Source organism: Bos indicus, chromosome 16 (genome assembly GCF_029378745.1).
Source record: "Bos indicus isolate NIAB-ARS_2022 breed Sahiwal x Tharparkar chromosome 16, NIAB-ARS_B.indTharparkar_mat_pri_1.0, whole genome shotgun sequence".
Classification (NCBI taxonomy): Eukaryota; Metazoa; Chordata; class Mammalia; order Artiodactyla; family Bovidae; genus Bos; species Bos indicus.
The window spans coordinates 72,811,146-72,830,164 of record NC_091775.1 but is presented as its reverse complement, the minus strand read 5'-3'; the positions used below and the strand labels follow the sequence as shown (position 1 = coordinate 72,830,164).

Here is a 19,019-nt window from a genome sequence, read left to right as displayed (position 1 = left end):
TTCCTGGAAGAGCAGTATCTCAGAATTCAAGGGTCAGATGTGACGTTGAGAAAGCGGACCGCCTGTCCTCCCACGGGTGGGTGTCTGGCTGTCCCTGCTGTGGCTTTATTCTATTAGATCACTGCCCAGGGCACAAGTTCTGGCATGTCCCTGAGTCACCCCATCTTGGGAGTCCACATTTTAACTTTTCCTCAGCACTAACCGCCATCTCCCCTCCCTTAACTTAAGCCCAGGACCCGTCGCTGGGTCTCGGGTGGGTTTGGGGAAATAAGGTATTTGCACCTGCCCCCTGTTGCCAAATGTGCCCCTCAGGGGGTTGGCTTCTCATGGTCACGGGGAGGCCTGAGCAGAGCTGAGAAACGGGCAGTTTGCCGTCCAGCAGCCCATCCTGTGACTGGCAGCTTCATGGGCCAGTGTGGTGCTACCCATCCGCTGCCCACGGTTCAGGGACCACCTGGCACCTGGCCAGCCTTTGTGCCCCCATCTCGTCACCTGGGCCTGCAGGTCTCACCTCCCACAGGAAGCAGTGTCTCAACTCTCAGAACCCTGTCTTACAAAGAGGCCTCAGGAGGGGCTGCAGGCCTCTCCCACCTTCCCCAGACCACCCTGCTTCCCCAGGCACCGAGGTACATTTAACAACTATCCCTGGCCCCTGGGAACTGTTGTCAAATCCAGTCATTGGTTCTAGGGATCTCACAGAGGGGTGGTGGGGGGGTCATACCAGCTGAATGGGGGTTACCTTGGGGGGAAGCCGCACCTATTAAATCTCACACAGGGGGCTTCCCTGCTGGCTCAATGGTGAAGAATCCGCCTGCCAATGCCGGAGACACAGGTTCCATCTTCCATCTGGGAAGATCCCACATGGCGCAGAGCAACTAAGCCCGTGCACCCCAACTACTGAGCCTGTGTTCGAGGGCCCGGGAGCCACAAGGACAGAAGCCTTCATGCCTAGAGCCTGTGCTCCGCAACAAGAGGAGCCCTGGCAATGAGAAGCCCGCACATCACGACTGAAGAGTAGCCCCACTTGCTGGCCCTTGTGTTCTGAGATGCTGCTCTTCCAGGAAGAAGAGTGACTAGCAGGGAAATTAAACAAGAACTAAAAACCAAACGAAAAAGAAGAGGAAGAGGAGGAGGAAGGAGGAGGTGGCAAAAGAGGAAGAAGAAGAAAAGCCCTTTATGGAGCAGTTGCCTCCATGGGCAGAGAGACCTCCATGCAGCGACAAAGACCCAGCACAGGCAAGAATAATAAATAAACGGTCCCAAGTAGGGAGCAGGGGCTGTGCTGGGGCAGGACCAGACCGCAGACTCCCGCACTAGCTTCCTGGAGCTCCCCCGCAGCTATTGCTCTGGAATGTCTTATCTCTCCAGATCCTGTGTTCCTGACATAGTTATAAACCTGTTATGTCAAATGTCATCACTAAAATGACAGCCAAGGTAAAAAAAAAAAAAAAACAAAAAAACAAAGGTATATATATATATATATATATATCCTTGTGCAATTATAAAACAATTATCCTTAGCCCAAAGAAAATGTCGCCATTCCTCGGAACCGTGTAGTTTATGGTGGAAAGCGGTCGGCTGGTCTGAGTCATCCCCGTTGCCCTGAGGCTGGCCCTGGCTCTGCCTCTCCCCACATTCTCCACTTGCTCTGCTTCCGTCCGGCCTCCTGTCTCATTGGTGCCCTCGTCACTTAGTCCTCCGCACTGGAACCCGCGGGTCCTCCTCCGTGTCCTCTCCCGCAGCCCTTCCATCAGACCCGTTTCGGAATCTAGCATTTTCTCTCAGAAACGCTTCACGAACATGGCTCCTCTCCGCTCCTGCCTTAGATCAGGCCATCGTCATCCTCCTTTGGCCCGTTGTGGTGCTTCCTCCCCTCAGCTCCCCGCCTGGGCCTGTCTTCTGTGTCTGTCATCCCCCCAAAGTTGAAAACCATGGAGTGAAAACCCGGACTCCTTACCGGCACCCCCTGTCTTCACGGCGTGCCCTGCCCCCTCACCACACGCCTCTCACAGGCGCCTCGCGAGGCGCTCCCGGAAGGGGATTCGGTTACACAGGAAACGGCTCCACCACGGGGGACGGTGAATCTGGGAAGCCACACGGAGCCTGGAGTGAGGCCCCTCTAAGAGGACTCACGGCGGGAAGCTGCCCACCCGCTCTAGAACGGACGGGACGAAGAGAGGAGATGGTGTTTCCAGAGCTTAGGAGCTGGGGACCTGCCTGCTGGAGCTCGTCCACAGAGAGGGCGGCCATTGGTGGGGATGAAAGCCGAGGAGGAGCCCAGTCACTGTTGAGATGCTGCCTAGCACCGAGGGATGAGGGGACAACCGTCTACGTCTCCGTTCCTCCCACCCTGCAGTCTCCTGCCAGTGTCTCGCCTTGGCTGAACCGAGCCAGAAGCCAGGGAACCCTGCAAACAGTGTTTTGGGGGGCCAGCTCTCTTCACAGTGCAGATCAGGGCAGAGGGTGGATCTGAGAGCCAACAGGCAGGTGAATGGTGTGTTCCCCTAATTCCAAGTTCAGCTACAGTTAATCATTAAACTGCTCCAGAACTTTGTGATACCCTCTGGGAAATGGTTCTATCTACTTCATTTTAGAAAATGCCTCCTCCTCCTGCAAGACCAGTGGGGATGTTTTCTTCTCTCTGGAATCATCACACACCTCAGAAAGTGGTGTGTGATGCTACACCACTCACATGGGCTACCCCTTACCTGGGCTCCAGCAGCTTGTTTAAATCTCTCTTGATGGGACTTGCCTCCAAAGTGTTGTCATGTATCATTCCCGGGTCTGATTTCCGCTGCTCCTCTTAGAGACCCTCAAGGGCAGACGTGTTGTCACAGGTCTACGTGTTCTCAGGACCTGGCCTGGGGCACGTAGGTGCTGAGTCCATGCAGGCATGTACAAACAAGGAAGCCCTGGGATGTCTCCCCACGTGTCACAGCAAGTGAGTGGCGGAGCAGGGCTTGAGCCCAGGTCTCTGGTCCAGTGCCCTTTTCACTCTGGGATTTGATCTTGAATTTTCAATGATTAAAAATTGAAAACCCTGAAGACAGTTCCTGGGCTTATGTATTATGAAGTAAAACATGATATATAGAAGCATTCCTCAGTTTTCCAAACCTTCATTAATCTATATGATATGCTGGGAGACTGTGGAGGTAGTGTGGACAGACAGACACAGACCTTCCTATTTTCACCTGAGACTGAATTCTGCTAGACTTGTGCCCTTTTGACTCTAACTAAAAGCCAAATGCTGTTTCAGAATGTTAGTTTATTTATTATGTGTTCCCCAAAAATGAATAAGAAGAAATATCTAAGTGAAGAAGAACAGTGGGGTCAAGTTGAGGCCCGGGATCTACCAGATATTAAAGCGCATGACAAAGTGTCTTAAGAAAGGAAGAAAGAAGGGAAGGGAGGAAGGGGAAGAGGGAGGAAATAATTTAAATAGCGACATCACAGACTTTCTTTGGAATTTCTAGAAAATTCTCAGCTAAAAGATGCATCAGTTTATGAAGCTTAAAAATAACATTTAAAAGGAACTCAGTATGAGTTCTTAGGGAGCAGATGGGGTGTCATTTTCTCTTGTCTTTTTTGGTTTGAGTTAATAACTCTTTAGTAGGAGGACCATTATAATTCCATTGATGGCAGGAATAAGGCACTGTTTACTGCAGTAAGGAGATATACAAGCTCTAAAAGTAATTTTGATGATTTTTTTTTCTTATTTATAAGAACTGAAATCTTTGGCTGTTCCTGTTACATAAGCTATTATACCCAGAGGGGAAAGATTTTAATAAAATGGAGCTCTTACTCATTTCCACTAAATAACCTCCTAGGAATGACAGAGTACCAGCTGGAAATGTTGAAGTGGTTAGAGAAATGTATTTGTTAGACAAAGAAACATCAGCCTTTATAGTTCTATTATTGGGGCTCTCTAACGTCAGCAAGCACAGTGCATCGGTTCCATTTTTGGAGCTGAGTCACAGGCCTGATGGAGCTTCAAAGGAAGGAGACAGACCCTGCTCTGGGAAAATTTACTGCTTGGTTCTGCTTGGCTAAGAACATTGCCCTGAAACATCGCAAGTCCTTATTGTATAGCAGAACACAAGTGCTTATTTTTTTGGGTGTTTAATGAGATGAAAATTTGATTGCTTAAGGACATATATTGGACAAGACAACATCTTGGAGAGTGAACAAGGTCACTGGATGACCTAGGCATACTGACCAGGGCCGGGCCAGACACGCAGTGGTAGGGTGAGTGTGGTCCTCTGTGGGCCATTCAGCAGGTGGAAGGAGACTATCTGTGAGGGTCACATGCTGGGCCTGTCGGAATAAAGACTGACAAGGGGCAGGCCAACGGGCAGCCTGATAGAGCAGTGGTCCCCAAAGTGGACTTGAGGGGCCCTGAGGGTACTGGAGCGGCTGTTCCTAGGATGTGGGCTTCCTACAGCCAGTGGGCTCATATGTCATTCAGGTATGTTTTGGCATAGAATTGACAACTTTCACTTGCAACTTTTCCCCACGGAGAGCAGATGTTTGGCATTTACACCATTGCCTGGAGCTCCCTGAGACCCTTTCAGGTGATCTGCATGGGCAAATTGTCTGCATAATAATACTAAGATGTCATTTTCCATTTTTACTCTCCTTTTATGAGTGTGCAGAAGCTACGTGACATGTGATAATGCAACACTGAATGCAGAGTAGATATGAATATCCAGCTATCTTCTCTTAAGCCCAAACAGAGATGTGCAAAAATATATTTTTTTAAATGCCACTCTTACTAATTTTTTTCTTTTGGAAAATGATTATTTTTCATAAAAATATGATTTATGTTAACATGTAACTGGATCATTATTATCTTGTGTGCTTGGGTGCTAAGTCACTTCAGTTGTGTCCAACTCTTTGTGACCCTGTGGACTGTAGCCCACCAGGTCTCTCTGTCCATGGGATTCTCAAGGCAAGAATACTGGAGTGGGTTGCCATGACCTCCTCCAGGGGATCTTCCCAACCCAGGGATCAAACCCACATCTGTTATGTCTCCTGCATTAGCAGGCAAGTTCTTTACCACTGAGCCACCAGGGAAGCCATTCCCTTCTCCAGGGGATCTTCCCGACCCAGGGATTGAACCCAGGTCTCCTGCATTGCAGGCAGATTCTTTACCATCTGAGCCAACAGGGAAATCCCATTGCTATCTTAAAGTGAATTAATTAATAAAGAGTTTTTTTTTTTTAGTTTCTCAATTTTAAGCTCAAATATGGTAAATATTAATACATATAACCCACATAAACAAAATCTCTTTGGTGTCCTCAAATTTCTTAAGGGATTTTATTTTGTGGAGTGGCTTTGGGTTCCTAACAAAATTGCGTGGAAAATAGAGAAAGATGGACAGACACACAGATGAGTGCATTAGATTCTTGTGCTGAGAAAGAGGAGAGAATGTGGTGGAGGGGAACCCTAACTGCGTTTTGTACATCCTCCTGCCTTGTTCTGGAGTTAAACAGGCCTGCTGCTCTAGGGTATCTCTGTGAGGGCCCAAATTTAAATGCTTTGTGACTCAGACATGAGTCTGGTCTCGAGAGAGTGTCCTCCAGGGGCAGAGAATGCGAGCTGTCCTCCTGCTTGGGACTAGATGACACAGGGCAGGTCAGGGCAGTGGGGATAGGTTCTCCAGTCTTGGTGATCAGGTCATGTGTGTAGATCAAGGTCTGTGCCTCTTTATCTTCATAACTAAAATTTTGTTAAATCTCAAGAGTAAACCACGTTAAAAGGGGAACAACCACATCTTGGTCTGCTCACCTGCCACCCTTGAAGTTCTGTAGGAAACACATACAGAGAGGAGAAAGGTGGAATTTTGGTCTTAAACCCCAGGATAAGTGGGAGGAAAAAAAAAAATCCCCTCGTCTGCCAAGCTTGTCCAGAGAGAAAGCTTGATTTGCTGAAAGAGGTCAGTTGCTTTCTCTGCTCCATTTGCCCGGGCCACAGCCCAGCTTCAGACCATGGCAGCAGTGGGACAGGGCCGCAGCTGACCTGGGCAGAGCTGAAGGTTGAATAGGGCTGGTCCTCTCCCACCGATGTGGTCAGGCCACACACAGCTGCTCCCAGGCCCAGCTGACCTCATCCGCTACAGGAGACTCATGAGGGATCCCGAGAACAGGCCAAAGCAAGCAAGCCTGAAGGCCAGGCCTTCCTGTACCACAACCGCACAGGAGGACGTCACTTCTGTCCTTTCACCAAGGACCACCCATACTCTCACCGTTTGCGGACACAGAGAGCATCACTCCTGGCACTGGGCCAAGGGGAGCAGCATGCCGGGCATGCAGAGCTCTTGTCAACCTGGGGGCCACAAGTGGGGGTCCCCAGGGTCCTTAAAGGTCCAGGTGTGAGGTGTCTGTGCTATTTCATAGGTAGAAGGGTCTAGAGTTTTCATCAGATTTTCAAAGGTGGGGGGAGTCCTTGCTCAGAAAAGGTTAAGAATCACTGTGATATGACTCATTTATTTTTGTAACTGGAAGTTTGTACTTCTTAATTTCCCTCCTCTATTACTCCCCCACCCCACCAAAAAAAAGAATCACTGTGTTAGAGGCCAACACTGCTTATAGCTGCCCTGTTGAGGGTTTTGAAAAAAATTCTATTCAATAATATTAACTCAGCAAATAGCTGAGTTGTTCTCCACGCCTGGCTTGGTGCTATGGGCTGGAAATGCAACAGTGAGCAAGACCAGATGCTATCTGTTTGTCACAGAGGACCATAGATATAAATAAAATAACCACACAAATGCATATCCAGTCTCAAATCAAGCATTGCTCTGAAGGGAAAGAACCTAGTTCTATGATAGATACAACAGTGGGTGAATAGCGTTTTGGTTTTGTATATTTTTAAATTTTTGGATAGGTAATATATTCATGTTCAAAAATTCAGTAGGATTATATAGCAAAAATTCCACCCCTCACAAATACCCTTACTCATACCTCCAGCTACTCCATGGAAGCTTTAAGTGTTTTACAGACTAGTGAATTGGCCTCCTAACAGATTAGGGGAAGAAGAGAAAGCTTACCTGAGAATATGAAACTTGAAATTTGAAACACGAATGTGAGTTAACTAAGTGAAGAGGAATGGAAGGGGATAGGGGGAAGCACAGAGGCAACAGCTTGTGCAAAGGCCCTGGGGCTAGAGACAGCATGATATATTAGAAAGAAAGCCTGTGTGGCTGGAGTCATGAAGCAAGGGGAGGGGACACCCAGGAAGCTACTGAGTGAGGAGTATGCTTTGCATTGTTGGCTTTAACGTAGAAGCCCTGGGAAGCTACGGAATGATGAAGAGAGATAACCTTCCCTCATAGTGTTTTTGGGAAACTATCACCCTGGCTATAGTATGGAGAATAGATTGGAAGGAAAAGCAGTTAATGGGCTTTTATTCAGCTCAGGTGAGAAACGGTATGGCTTGGTGGTGGTGATATATCTATATATTTTGCAAGAAATATATTGGCATGCAAGATTCTTGCTTGTTAACACAACATTTGTTTCAGTTTTCTCAACTGAGTGGAAGCAAAATCCATAATGAGTTTACTCAGAATGTAGTTAACACTTGGCTGTATTTTGTCCAAGCATGTAGCCCCACTGAAGGATAATTTAGCTCTTTGATGGACAAAGAGCTGAAGTCTCATACAACCCTGCTCAAAGTCATCTGGTTTAGACTCTCACCCGAGCACCCCAAAGCCATCTGGCTCCCTTCTGCGGGAGCCCTCCAGTGGCAGGAGGTTGTCACTGTTCCACAGTCACGACAGAAGGACCCTGTGGGTGATGTTCACCAATTAGGGAAAAAATAATTAAAACACCCGATGGCTCTGGCGGTTTTGATGCTCGTACACTGAGTTTTCCTTCTCTTCTGACCCCCAGGATGGCCTATTTTGAGGAGCAAGGAGGAGTGCCCTGTGGTTTCACCCGCCAGAATTCTGGCAACTCCATCTCCTTGGACTTCGAGCCCGACGCGGAGTACCAGTTTGTGGAGCGGTTGGAAGAGCGCTACAAGTGTGCCTTCTGCCACTCAGTGCTTCACAACCCCCACCAGACGGGCTGTGGGCACCGCTTCTGCCACCAGTGCATCCTGGCCCTGAGGTGAGCCGGCGGGGCCTCCGCTCCCGCCAGAAGCGGCCAGCGTGTTCCCGGGAGCGGCCATCTGTGGCCGCTCAACTAAGATCAGGGTTTCGGGAATTGCTGTGGTTGCCCACAGAACCACAAATTTGGGGACAGGCTTTCCCAGGGCCCTTCTCTGAGAGCCTGAGGAGTATAACCTTCATTTTCTTCCCACTATCCTATTGATCGTCACCTTTTCAGACCACACCTGTTTTGCACGCGAGGGCCAACCTCTGTGCACAGTCTACACCGGGAAGGACCTGTCTCCCAAGAGGGTCTTTCTTGTAGGCGCCCTGACCTTCCCCTGCCTTGAGGCAGGGCACAGAGGTGAAGTGTTAGAGGTTAAGTGTGAAACAGGACCCTCTAGAATCTTCTGTTCTAGTGGAGGAGACAGGTGGTGGTACAGTGTGATAGCATAGGACCGCCAAGGGAACATTGGCAGAGAACATTTGACTCTGTCTGCGGGACTCCCTCTTGGACTCACATCCTGGAGGATGAATGGGACTTTCAGGACTTTCACTGAGGAGGTGCTGAAATTGGGGTGCCAGAGGGCGCCTTCTGGAAAGAGGGAACAGCATGAGTAAAGATGGGGCCTGGCCTGCTCAGGGGGGACTTCAAGGGGTCAAGTGTGGCTGGAGTGCTGGGGCTGCTCTTAGAAAGGTTGTTGAGGTCAACCCTTAACTCTGGCTTCATTTTGACTTTTCTTTACAGAGAATTGGACACAGTCCCACTCTGCCCTGTAGATAAGGAGGTGATCAAATCTCAGGAGGTAAGACGATCCCTGGTTTGGGATGGAGCAGCCAGTGTCCTAGGTTGAACTGGACAGAGGAGTTGAAGCAAGAGAGCAGGAGGGGGACCCTTCCTTGGAGTCCAGATTCCTCTGCTGTGTGGTCAGGTTGGACCCCACTCCCACCCCTGTTCGAGAGAGGAGTTTTGGGTCCTTACTGAATCCCCAGGTCTTTTTACCCACATCCTCTTTACCCTCTTTCTATCCGAGCTCCAGTTACTGTGAGTTGCTTGCAGAAATGAAACATCCTATTTCCTGCAATTCACTTTCTCATCTGTTTAGTCTCTCAAACTTTCTTTTATTAAGTGTAATAATAGCTTTATTGAGATACAATGCATATGCTGTAAAATTTCCTTTAAAGTGTGCATGTTTCTGGGGTGTGTGCCTAGGAGCGGAATGACTGGGTCACGTGATAACTCTATGTTTAACATTCTGAGGAACCAGCTAGGTTGTTTTCCAAAGCAGTATTCTTTCCAGCAAGGTGTGAGAGTTCCTAATTTCTCTAAATCCCTGACAAAATTTGTTGTGATCCATCTTTTTTATTGTAGCCTTCCTAGGGGTTATAAGGAGAAGGAAATGGCAGCCCACTCCAGTGTTCTTGCCTGGAGAATCCCAGGGACGGGGAAGCCTGGTGGGCTGCCGTATATGGGGTCGCACAGAGTCGGACACAACTGAAGCAACTTAGCAGCAGCAGCAGCAGTGGTTATGAAGAGATACCTCATGGTTTTGAGGCTCTAGTGTTTGATGACATGGAGCATTATTTCCTGTGCTTGGCTGATTGGATATCTTCTTTGTAGAGATTTCTATTCAAATCCTTTGCCCATTTTTTTAAGTGGGTTATTTGTCTTTTTAGTAAAGGTATGTGTGCCTTCTCTTTGCTCTTATAATGCATTTTCCATAAGCCTAGCTGTACTTGTGTCTGTCTCACCCACTAGCCAGGGGTTGGCATACTACAACGTGGGATTTGTTGGGACTGATCCAGCCTGCCACCTGTTTTTGTATGGCCTGTGAGCTAAGAATGGCTTTTATATTTTTAAATCATTGAAAAAAATCAAAAGAAGGATACACAGGAACTCTGTACTGTTTTTTGCAACTTCTTGTGAGTCTATTTCAAAGTAAAAATTTATAAATCAAAGGAACAATGTTCTGTAACATGTGAAAATCATATGAAATTCACATTTGTGCCCGTAAATAACATCTTATCGGAACACAGGCATGCCCATTCACTTAAGTATTGTGTATAGCAGGCTGAATAGTGTCAACAGAGGACATTGCAACGTGGCTGACAAAGCTGAAAATAATTTACTCTCTGACCCTTTATGGAGAAAGTTTGCCAGCCCCTGGCTTGTGCTGAAACATAAGTCAGCAGAGCTTCAGTGATACCACCTGATGACTAATACAACGTTTACCCTGGGACAGGAAGTGGAAAGCATCGCCCCCATCCACAGCCCCACCTCCTGACCTTTGAGCATGTGGGGTCAAGTTCATCACCAGATTTCCCCCAGCTTCAGCCTACTGCAGTAAGCATTGAATTACCTGGCTTGTATGTCTGGTGGCCTGTCAGATGTATCTGAGACGGTCTTTTCTTATATGGTGGCGAATCTGGTATTTCCATTCCAACCACTGACTGGAAGTTTCCACCCAACTTTTGAGATGAACTGAAGACCAAATTAATAATAGATTCCTTCATGTTGCTCTAAAGCTTTGGAGTGTGTGAATCTATTATGTTTATCTTTTAGGTGTTTAAAGATAATTGCTGCAAAAGGGAAGTCCTCAATTTGTATGTGTTTTGCAAAAATGCTCCCAGATGTAATGCCAAGATTATTCTGGGACGATACCAGGTTGGTATTATTCATGAACAGTGTCTGCCATTTTCCAGTGTCATGTACTAAACACATTTTTATGTGTAAGTTCCTGGGCTAAGCGTGGTACATGGTTTTGGTGGGTGGCCCTCAGAAAATTTTTGTCTAGCAATACAGTTGGCTACAGTGTAGCATGCCAAGGGCTAAGGTATGAAATGAATCTCACAAGAAGAGATTCATTTTGTATGGAACACATGGAGAACATAACAATGTGTGCTAGACCTTGAATTACAGGTCCAGGTTCATTGATTCAAAAGAGAATGGCACATGCTGGGCAAAAGAAATGGTCGAGCCAAGGACACGTCATTTTGGAAAACTGTGAAGGACTTGGGATTCCAGGGCATGACTGCAGAAAGACATAGTTGTAAGGGGTCCCCTGCCTGGAAGCATTGCAGGTGCTGGGGTGGGTGTTTCCTGGCTGCTATGGGCCCTGCTCTCTTAGAAGTTATGATCTAAACGAAGATGACGCAGACCAGAACAGAGCTGGGATGCAGTGTGAAGGTGAAACGTGGGTAAGAGATGCGGACAAGCAAGGTATAGGGGAGGTGACAGGTTGTCAAGTTCCTTTCAGATGAAACTGCCCTCCGTTACTCTCCTATCCATCAGCGGAAAGCCGTTAAATGGGAAGCAGGAAACACGGCTTTGCCAGAGCAGGCCCAGGTCAGGTTCCATCACGCCATGAATGAATGTGAGGCAGACGTCTCTAGCTTCCAGGGAACTGCTTGGAGACTGCTGCAAGTTTCCCCTCCCACCCTCCCGTACCATGCTGTGGAATGTATTTCTAGTGATTCAGTCCTTTTCCCAGCATTCCTCCAAACCCCCAGGCACTGAGCTCAGAAATGCGTAGATGATTTCCCTGTTAACCCAAGAATTTCTTTGGAAGTTCACGAAAGGTTTTTGTGTTTTCCTGAGACAGTCCCTCACCACTTGTTTTGATAGTCAGGTCCTATAGTAGAGTCCTTTGACCAACTTGGTTGTCATTAAGCCTGAGAAGGAAATGAGGCTCAAATGGCCATTGGTCAGCTCTCGTGACCAGATCATCACCTTCTGGAGAATAGTGGATGGTTTCTCTTCACCTGTTTCTTTCGTATTAATATTTCCTCTTACTCCCTGTTCTCCGTCACCTGTGTGGTAAGCTGTAGGATTTCACAGGGTGCAGAGTCTTGATGAATGTTGACTGTTTTGGTGACAGCTGAGGGGTAGCATCCATGAATTTTGGAGATGTAGATTTCAGCTGTCACTGTCATTACTAGAGGCAAAGGAGAATAGCTATAATGTTTATTTACCTCCTGTAGAAAAACTATGTGCCCTTTTTTTTTTTCCTTCAGAAGAGGGGTCAGCAAACTATTTCTCTCAGGAGCCAAATAGAAAATATTTTAAACTTTGCCAGCCAGTGTCTGTCCCAGCTGCCTGACTCTGCCATCTTGGAGGGAAAGCAGCCATAGCCAACATGGGAAGAAATACTTGTTGGTGTTCTCAGTTACACCTTATTTACAGAAACAAGTGGTGGGCCAGGTTTGGCCCAAGGGCTGTAGCTTGTCAGCCCTGTTTTAAAGGATCTTGTGGTAGGGAACAAGCCCACTAGGATTTTGACACCTTGTCAGCATCACAGGAACTTGCAGTGTTATCCCCAGGTCTTGTTAAGACTGGCCTGCTTGTAAAAATCTGTAACATGAACAACACTGGACCGAACGTTGTCCGTGTCATCATTTTCTAAAGTGCTGGTTAAGAATGTCTCCCGACTTGACAGGGCTGACCCAAGCTTCTCCTGGGCCTGGGATTCTGATTCCTGAATTCCTCTCACTGCTCTGCTTTATTGCCTCTGGGACAGCTCCCTCTCCCTCGCTTTCCTTCCTCCAGTCCTTCCCCTTCCTTCACTTACTTAGGAGCTGGCCTTCTCTTCTTCCCTCTCAGCCCTCTGTTTCAGCTTTTACCACCCAGCGCTTCCCTGGTGGCTCAGCAGTAAAGAAAACACCTGCCAATGCTTGGGATGCAGGTTTGATCCCTGGGTAGGGAAGATCCCCTGGAGAAGGGCATGGCAACCCACTCCAGTGTTCTTGCCTAGAGAATCCCCATGGGCAGAGGAGCTTGGTGGGCTACAGGCCACAGGGTCGCAAAGAGTTGGACACAACTGAGTGACTAAACAACAACAGAGTGCAGAGATTTGGACTTGGTGCTGAGGGTGGGCATGGAGGGCGAAAAAAGAAATGACCTTGAGGAGCTGGTAAATTAATTGGCAGCGCTAAGGAGGATGTTCAAAGACTAACCTGAGAACGTGATCAGGTTAGTAGATGACCTAAGATAAACTCAGCATGCTTCCTTCATCACCCATCTTCGAAGCCCTGTCCTCCAGACCAGGCTGGCTTTCGCAGCCTCCATGCAGACAGCCCTCTCCATGCCCTGTCCTCAGCAGAGGCAGCAGGTGGTTCCCCCACCAGCCCTCCCAGCTGTCCTCCTGCTGGCCCAAGGTCCTCCCCACCTCCGCCCTCCCCAGGCCTGGCAGCCGCTCCCCTTCCCAGTGCCCTGCTCAGTGCCCCACTGGCCTGTGGTTGCCTGTTGCAGGACCACCTTCAGCACTGCCTGTTCCAGCCTGTGCAGTGTTCTAATGAAAACTGTCGGGAGCCAGTCCTTCGCAAAGATCTGAAAGAGCATCTGAGCGCATACTGCCAGTTTCGAGAGGAAAAATGCCTTTATTGCAAAAAGGATGTGGTAGTCATCAATCTACAGGTAAAAAAAAAAAAGGCATCTTTATGGGACTGAATTCTGCCTGAGTGGTCACAGTGAATCAGATGGGGTACCAGAAGCACTTTTCTGAATTTATTTTTGTGCAGAAAGAGGCCTAAAGAATAACTTATCTGAGGGTTCTATAAAAAGCTGAAAGCCTTCTTGGTAGGTCTCTTTTCATGTATCATTGGCAAAAATGCTGTTTGATTACCTGCTGAGTGTGAGTGGGCCAAGTGCACACTAGTAGCTGAGTCACAAGGAGGGGACCACACTCTTTGTCCTCAGGATGCTCTGACAATTGGCGAGGCAGGATGCAGGCGTAAGAAGAAAGTGTGGGTACCTTTTACATGTGCCAAAGAAGCCATGCCAGTGACGTGCATCATCTGTCCTCTGCCGGCCCCATGGCCTCTGCCCTTCTTTGGAATAATTGGAGAACTGAACTCGTTTATACTGAGAAAACAACCGTCAGGAACCTTTTTGCTGCTAGGCTGTACCTTCTTGTAGAGGATGAGCCACACTGCATAGGTCCCCAAGGGGTTATATGTGCACACACTCTGAGGGCATACAGGGAGCCTTTGGAAGCCAGGTTGCCTTTATTTCAGCACCCTTTCGTTGCTTCAGAATCACGAGGAAAACCTGTGTCCTGACTACCCAGTATCTTGTCCCAACAAGTGTTTGCAGACCATTCCAAGAACTGAGGTAAGTGTAAATAATTCTCTCAGTGATTTTACGTAAGATAAAGTTCAGTACTCATTACAGTGTGTGTTTGATAAAATCCCATAGGCGGGGGCCCGAGGCTTACCTTATCCTCATGATGGCCATGGTTTTGTCTTCCCTCACCTTCTCCCTGAGGATTCTTCTCCCTGAGAATTCTCTGTTTCCATGTTAGGCAGCCTCAGCTTGGCTTTTTTGCCTTCTGTTTCCTGTTTTCTCCTCAAGCTACCCTTGGCTCCCTGCTGACTGCAGTTATACCAGGTAGCTGGAGAGTCAGGATGCATTTCTATAGCCTGAGGCTGTCTGTTTCACAGGTGGATGAACACCTGGCCGTGTGTCCTGAAGCTGAACAAGACTGTCCTTTTAAGAACTATGGCTGTGCTGTAAAGGTATGGAGTGACTGTGTCTGTCTGCCTTCTGCTGTATCATTCATTTTACTCTGATTCCATTCAGGATGCAGGACATTCAGTGTCTGTGAAACTGTAAGACTGGCAATAACTAGTGGTTACCAGTAGGGAGAGGGAAGATGGGAGTAGGGAATTAAGAAATACTATGTATAAAATTAATAAGCTACAAGTATATATATAATGCACACAAGGAATACAGCCCATGTTTTATAATAACTATATATGGAATAGAAAAAAAAAGACTGGCAATTGTATTAGGGTTCTCCAGAGAAACACAACAATTAGTTTATATATACATAAAGTTCATAATACCTACTTTTTGAGGTTTGCTTATATCTGTGAAAATAAAAATGTGACCTGACACATTGACCTTGCAATTTTACTGCTAGGAATTTATTTCACAGATATCCTTTCATAAGTATGCAATGATCACACACCTAAACAAACACACATACACAGCAAATATATCTTGTCTATGAAGGATAGATTCCAAGAGCCTCGATGGATGTCTGAAACCATAGTACCAAACCTTATATATACTATGTTTTTTCCCCTATAACATACATATGATAAAGTTACGCATTTATAAATTAGGCACAGCAAGAGGATACCTGAATTGCCAGCATCATTTGGGGCCATTATTGAATAAATACGGATTACTTGACCACAGCACTTTGATATTGCAACAGTTAATCTGATAACCGAGACGACTAAGTGACTAATGGGTGGGTAGTATGTATAGTTTGGATACCTGGACAGTGGGATCACTCACCTCTGGGGCAGGATATAGCAAGAAGAAACAAGAGTGCATCATGCTACTCAGAACAGCTCACAATTTAAAGTATGAATTATTTTCTAAAATTGTCTATTTCTTATTTTCGGACCATGATTAACCATGGGTAACTGAAACCACAGATATCAAAACTGTGGCTAAGCTGGAACTACTGTATTTAGCAAAAAAATCCACAGAAGTGAAAAAAAAATATATATATATATATTCATATTTTGGAATACTATGCATCTGATAAAAAGCATGAGGTATATATTTTTTAAATTACTTACACTATGACCTCACTGTGTTGAAAATGTATGTATATCTTTGCTGACTCTGATGAGTGAGACTAGGGAATTGGATGTGGGGACAGAGAAAAGGGGACTTCTACTTTTCATTCTGCTGCTTGCTGTGTTGTTTGACACAGGCATGCTGCACCATGCTCAGTAGCTTCAGTCCTGTCCAACTCTTTGTGACCCTATGGACTGTAGCTGCCAGGCTCCTCTGTCCATGGGATTCCCCGGGCAAGAATACTGGAGTGGGTTGCCATGCCCTCCTTCCTCCAGGGTATCTTCCCAACCCAGGGAACAAACCCATGACTCCTGTGTCTCCTGCACTGCAGGTGGATTCTTTACCACAGAGCCACTGGAGAAGCCCTTGACCCCAGCATATGTTTCTCTTATTTTTTTTAAGCTATTTGAAAAACACCTTTAAAAAATCAGTGAAGAGTCCATAAATGTGTCACATATCAAACCACAATTGTCTCAGCTGCAGAAAGCATAGGGTTTATCTTCCTCACACATGAAACACAGAATTGCTTTCCAGCTCTAAAAGGATTCTTCTCTACAGTTAGGGTCCATCTCCCATTTGGATTCTATTTGAGGACTTACCTTAGTGCCAGAGCTGGGGATGGCTGGGGGAGTTGTGCTCTGGAAGAGGGCCAACCCTCAACTGAAGGGAAATTGATGATAAATGTTTACTTAGACTCTATGGGTCACCTGTACCATTTGCTTTTATTAGTTATAGAGGCAACCTGCAATGAAATTTTAAGGATCAGGGAAAAAGTAACCATTTGTTCTTGCAAACATATACTTTTATTTTGAGGGCAACAAATTTGCATGGGCTGAAACTACAGTTCAGTTCACCTTCTGCCCACAATAGCAAGACAGTGGTAAAAAGTGGTAGAGAAGTTTGCTCGGTAGGCTGATCAGTAGGTAACCCACCACCAGGGAGACAGGTTTTATATGGAATAGTTGAGAGCTGATGATAACTACACTCAGCCCTCAGTCATGTGCTCCTAGAGCAAGGAAAGGCTTCCCAGGTGGCACTGGTGTAAGGAATCTGCCTGCCAGTGCAGAAGATACAAGGACTTGGGTTCAATTCCTGGGTTGGGAAGATCCCTGGAGGAGGAAATGGCAACCTAGTCCAGTGTTCTTGCCTGGAGAATCCCATGGACAGAGGAGCCAGGCGGGCTACAGTCCATCGGGTCACAAAGAGTCAGACACGACTGAATGTCTGAACACAGCACAGGGCAAGGAAGGAAAGCAGCACTGAGAATTTTGATAGTGGCCTGACTCTCTGTGTCTTCTGGGTACCAAAGAATCGTAAAGATGTAAAAGGGGCCTGGAAGGGATCCTTTTCCCTGAAACCCACCTTGAGACAAGTCAGCAAAGTTGTTAAAGTTCAGCTTTAGCAGAATGTCCTGCCACCACCCTCATGTTGGAAGCCTTTCAACAACCTGACTCACGTTTCTCTTTGTCTTAAAGGATAAACGGGGGAACCTGCAGGAACATGAGCGTTCGGCCTTACGGGACCACATGCTTCTGGTTTTAGAAAAGAACTTCCAATTAGAGGAGCAGGTAATCAAGGGTTCAACTATAAAGGGAGGCAACAGAATTGCTGGGATTTGTACTTGTTGGCATTTTTATAGTCTCCTCTGTTTAAGTGGAAGTCCACTGGAGGTAGATGTTTTTCTACTAAGTGACCAGACAGACTCCTGGGATTAGAGCACATCAAGCTGGAAAGTGCCTTTGAGATCTTTGGGTCCAGCCCCCTCAACCAACAGATGAAATAACTAAATTCAAAGAAATTTTGGTGTGTTTATGACTTTAAGGGGCAGAATTCAATCTCAAACCCATGTCCCCTGATTGTCAGTCCAGTGTTCCCCAGGGTACTCCACACTGCCTCTCTGCAGCCTACCCACACACCTCTTGGTTATTCCCTAGTAGGAGCCTAGTAGGTGTTTGGCGTTTTTAAATGAAATCAGTATTACCCTGAAACAACGTTTGACTATCTGTTCTGGGCACTGTGGGTATTATACATTTTGTAATAAGTCTTAACTTACTAACTTTGCAACCTAATCAATGCATACGTACATATTTATTTCACTGAATTATTATTATTAAGTGAAATTATGTATGCAAATGCCAGCCGTAGTCCCTGGTATGTTCATAGTGGACAACATTCAATGCTGATTCTATTGAGTAATTATTCCAACAGTTCATCATTTTGTTAGGGCATCACAGAGGATCAGACTTTTAAAACCCTGGTAGGGAAGGAAACCGTCCATCTGCATAGAGGGTGCTAAATTTTATTGCTACAGGTTATTTTATGTTATCTGATTCCATATTAAAGTAGGTATATGAGTTTCAGGGTCAGATGGTGGAGAAAAATAGAAAGCCTGATTACACTGTAACTTTGGTAGAAGGCATGCTGCCTTGAGCCATTCCCAAGTTCTTTCTGTAACAGGTGCCTCCTTCACCTATCCGTTCATTCAACAAACATATGCCATGTGTCAGGCACAAGGCTAGTTGCTGCAGACACTGGGTCAGGGGAGAACCAGCACCTACCCTTGAAGATCTCACCAAAATGTAAATGTATAAGGTGCTGTCCCCATAGCACATGTGATGGGGGTGCCCCGTGCTGGGGTACAGAGGCTGTAGCAGTTTGCCCTGTGGGAGTGTGGAAGGCTTTTCAAGGTAAACATCTGAGCTGTACTGACTTGAAGAAAGAGACGGTCTATCAGTTAAAATGTTGTGGAAAGTGGATAGTCCAGAAGGGGAAAGTTTATGTGAAGACAGAGAGACATGATGGTTCAAGGAAGTGCGGTTCAGAGGGTGGAGAGACACCGGAGTGTAAGAGAGGGAAGGGCTGGAGGCTGGGTGTGCTGGGTCCAGACTGAAATGGCCTTCCATGTAAGCCAAGAAGTTTAGAAAACTATGCATTCAATGATTTTAAACATTTATTCATATTCTGCCCTATTTCAGAAAGGATTTAAGGGCCAGAGTTGGAACTAATGTTTGCCAGTATAAGGAGTCAACAGGTATTTTTAAATAGGAAGATACTTGGCCAGTTAATTGTTTGGTTAAGAATAAGACAGCTGCTGGTAGCAAGGAAGATGGATAGAAGGAGAGAAGAGAATGAAGACAGAGAAGCAGGCAGAAAGATGTTGCAGAAGAGCCTGGCAATTGCTGAGTGAGGGCCCTGGAGCCAGAATGCCTGGGTTTGAGACCTGCTTCAGCATATATGAGTTTGGGCAAGGTACTTAACCTCTCTCTTCCACAGTGTCCTCATTTGTAAAATGGGGTTGTAGTGAGGGTCAAATTATATATATATATATGTAATATATGT

General features: G+C 46.5%; 1 protein-coding gene across 3 annotated transcripts in view; it reads left to right on the top strand.

The window, feature by feature from the left end:
- TRAF5 (TNF receptor associated factor 5) overlaps positions 1-19,019 on the top strand; it is a 45,972-nt gene that overhangs the window by 19,396 nt on the left and 7,557 nt on the right. For 2 of the 3 annotated variants that reach the window (XM_019976670.2, XM_070768636.1), the window contains 7 exons: positions 7,887-8,105; positions 8,835-8,892; positions 10,650-10,751; positions 13,335-13,499; positions 14,118-14,195; positions 14,525-14,599; positions 17,156-17,248. In XM_019976670.2, coding sequence (XP_019832229.2) covers positions 7,888-8,105; positions 8,835-8,892; positions 10,650-10,751; positions 13,335-13,499; positions 14,118-14,195; positions 14,525-14,599; positions 17,156-17,248 — 789 coding nt within the window. In that variant the 5' untranslated portion in view covers position 7,887. The remainder of the gene's footprint in view (positions 1-7,886; positions 8,106-8,834; positions 8,893-10,649; positions 10,752-13,334; positions 13,500-14,117; positions 14,196-14,524; positions 14,600-17,155; positions 17,249-19,019) is intronic. The other variant, XM_070768637.1, reaches the window with a different exon arrangement.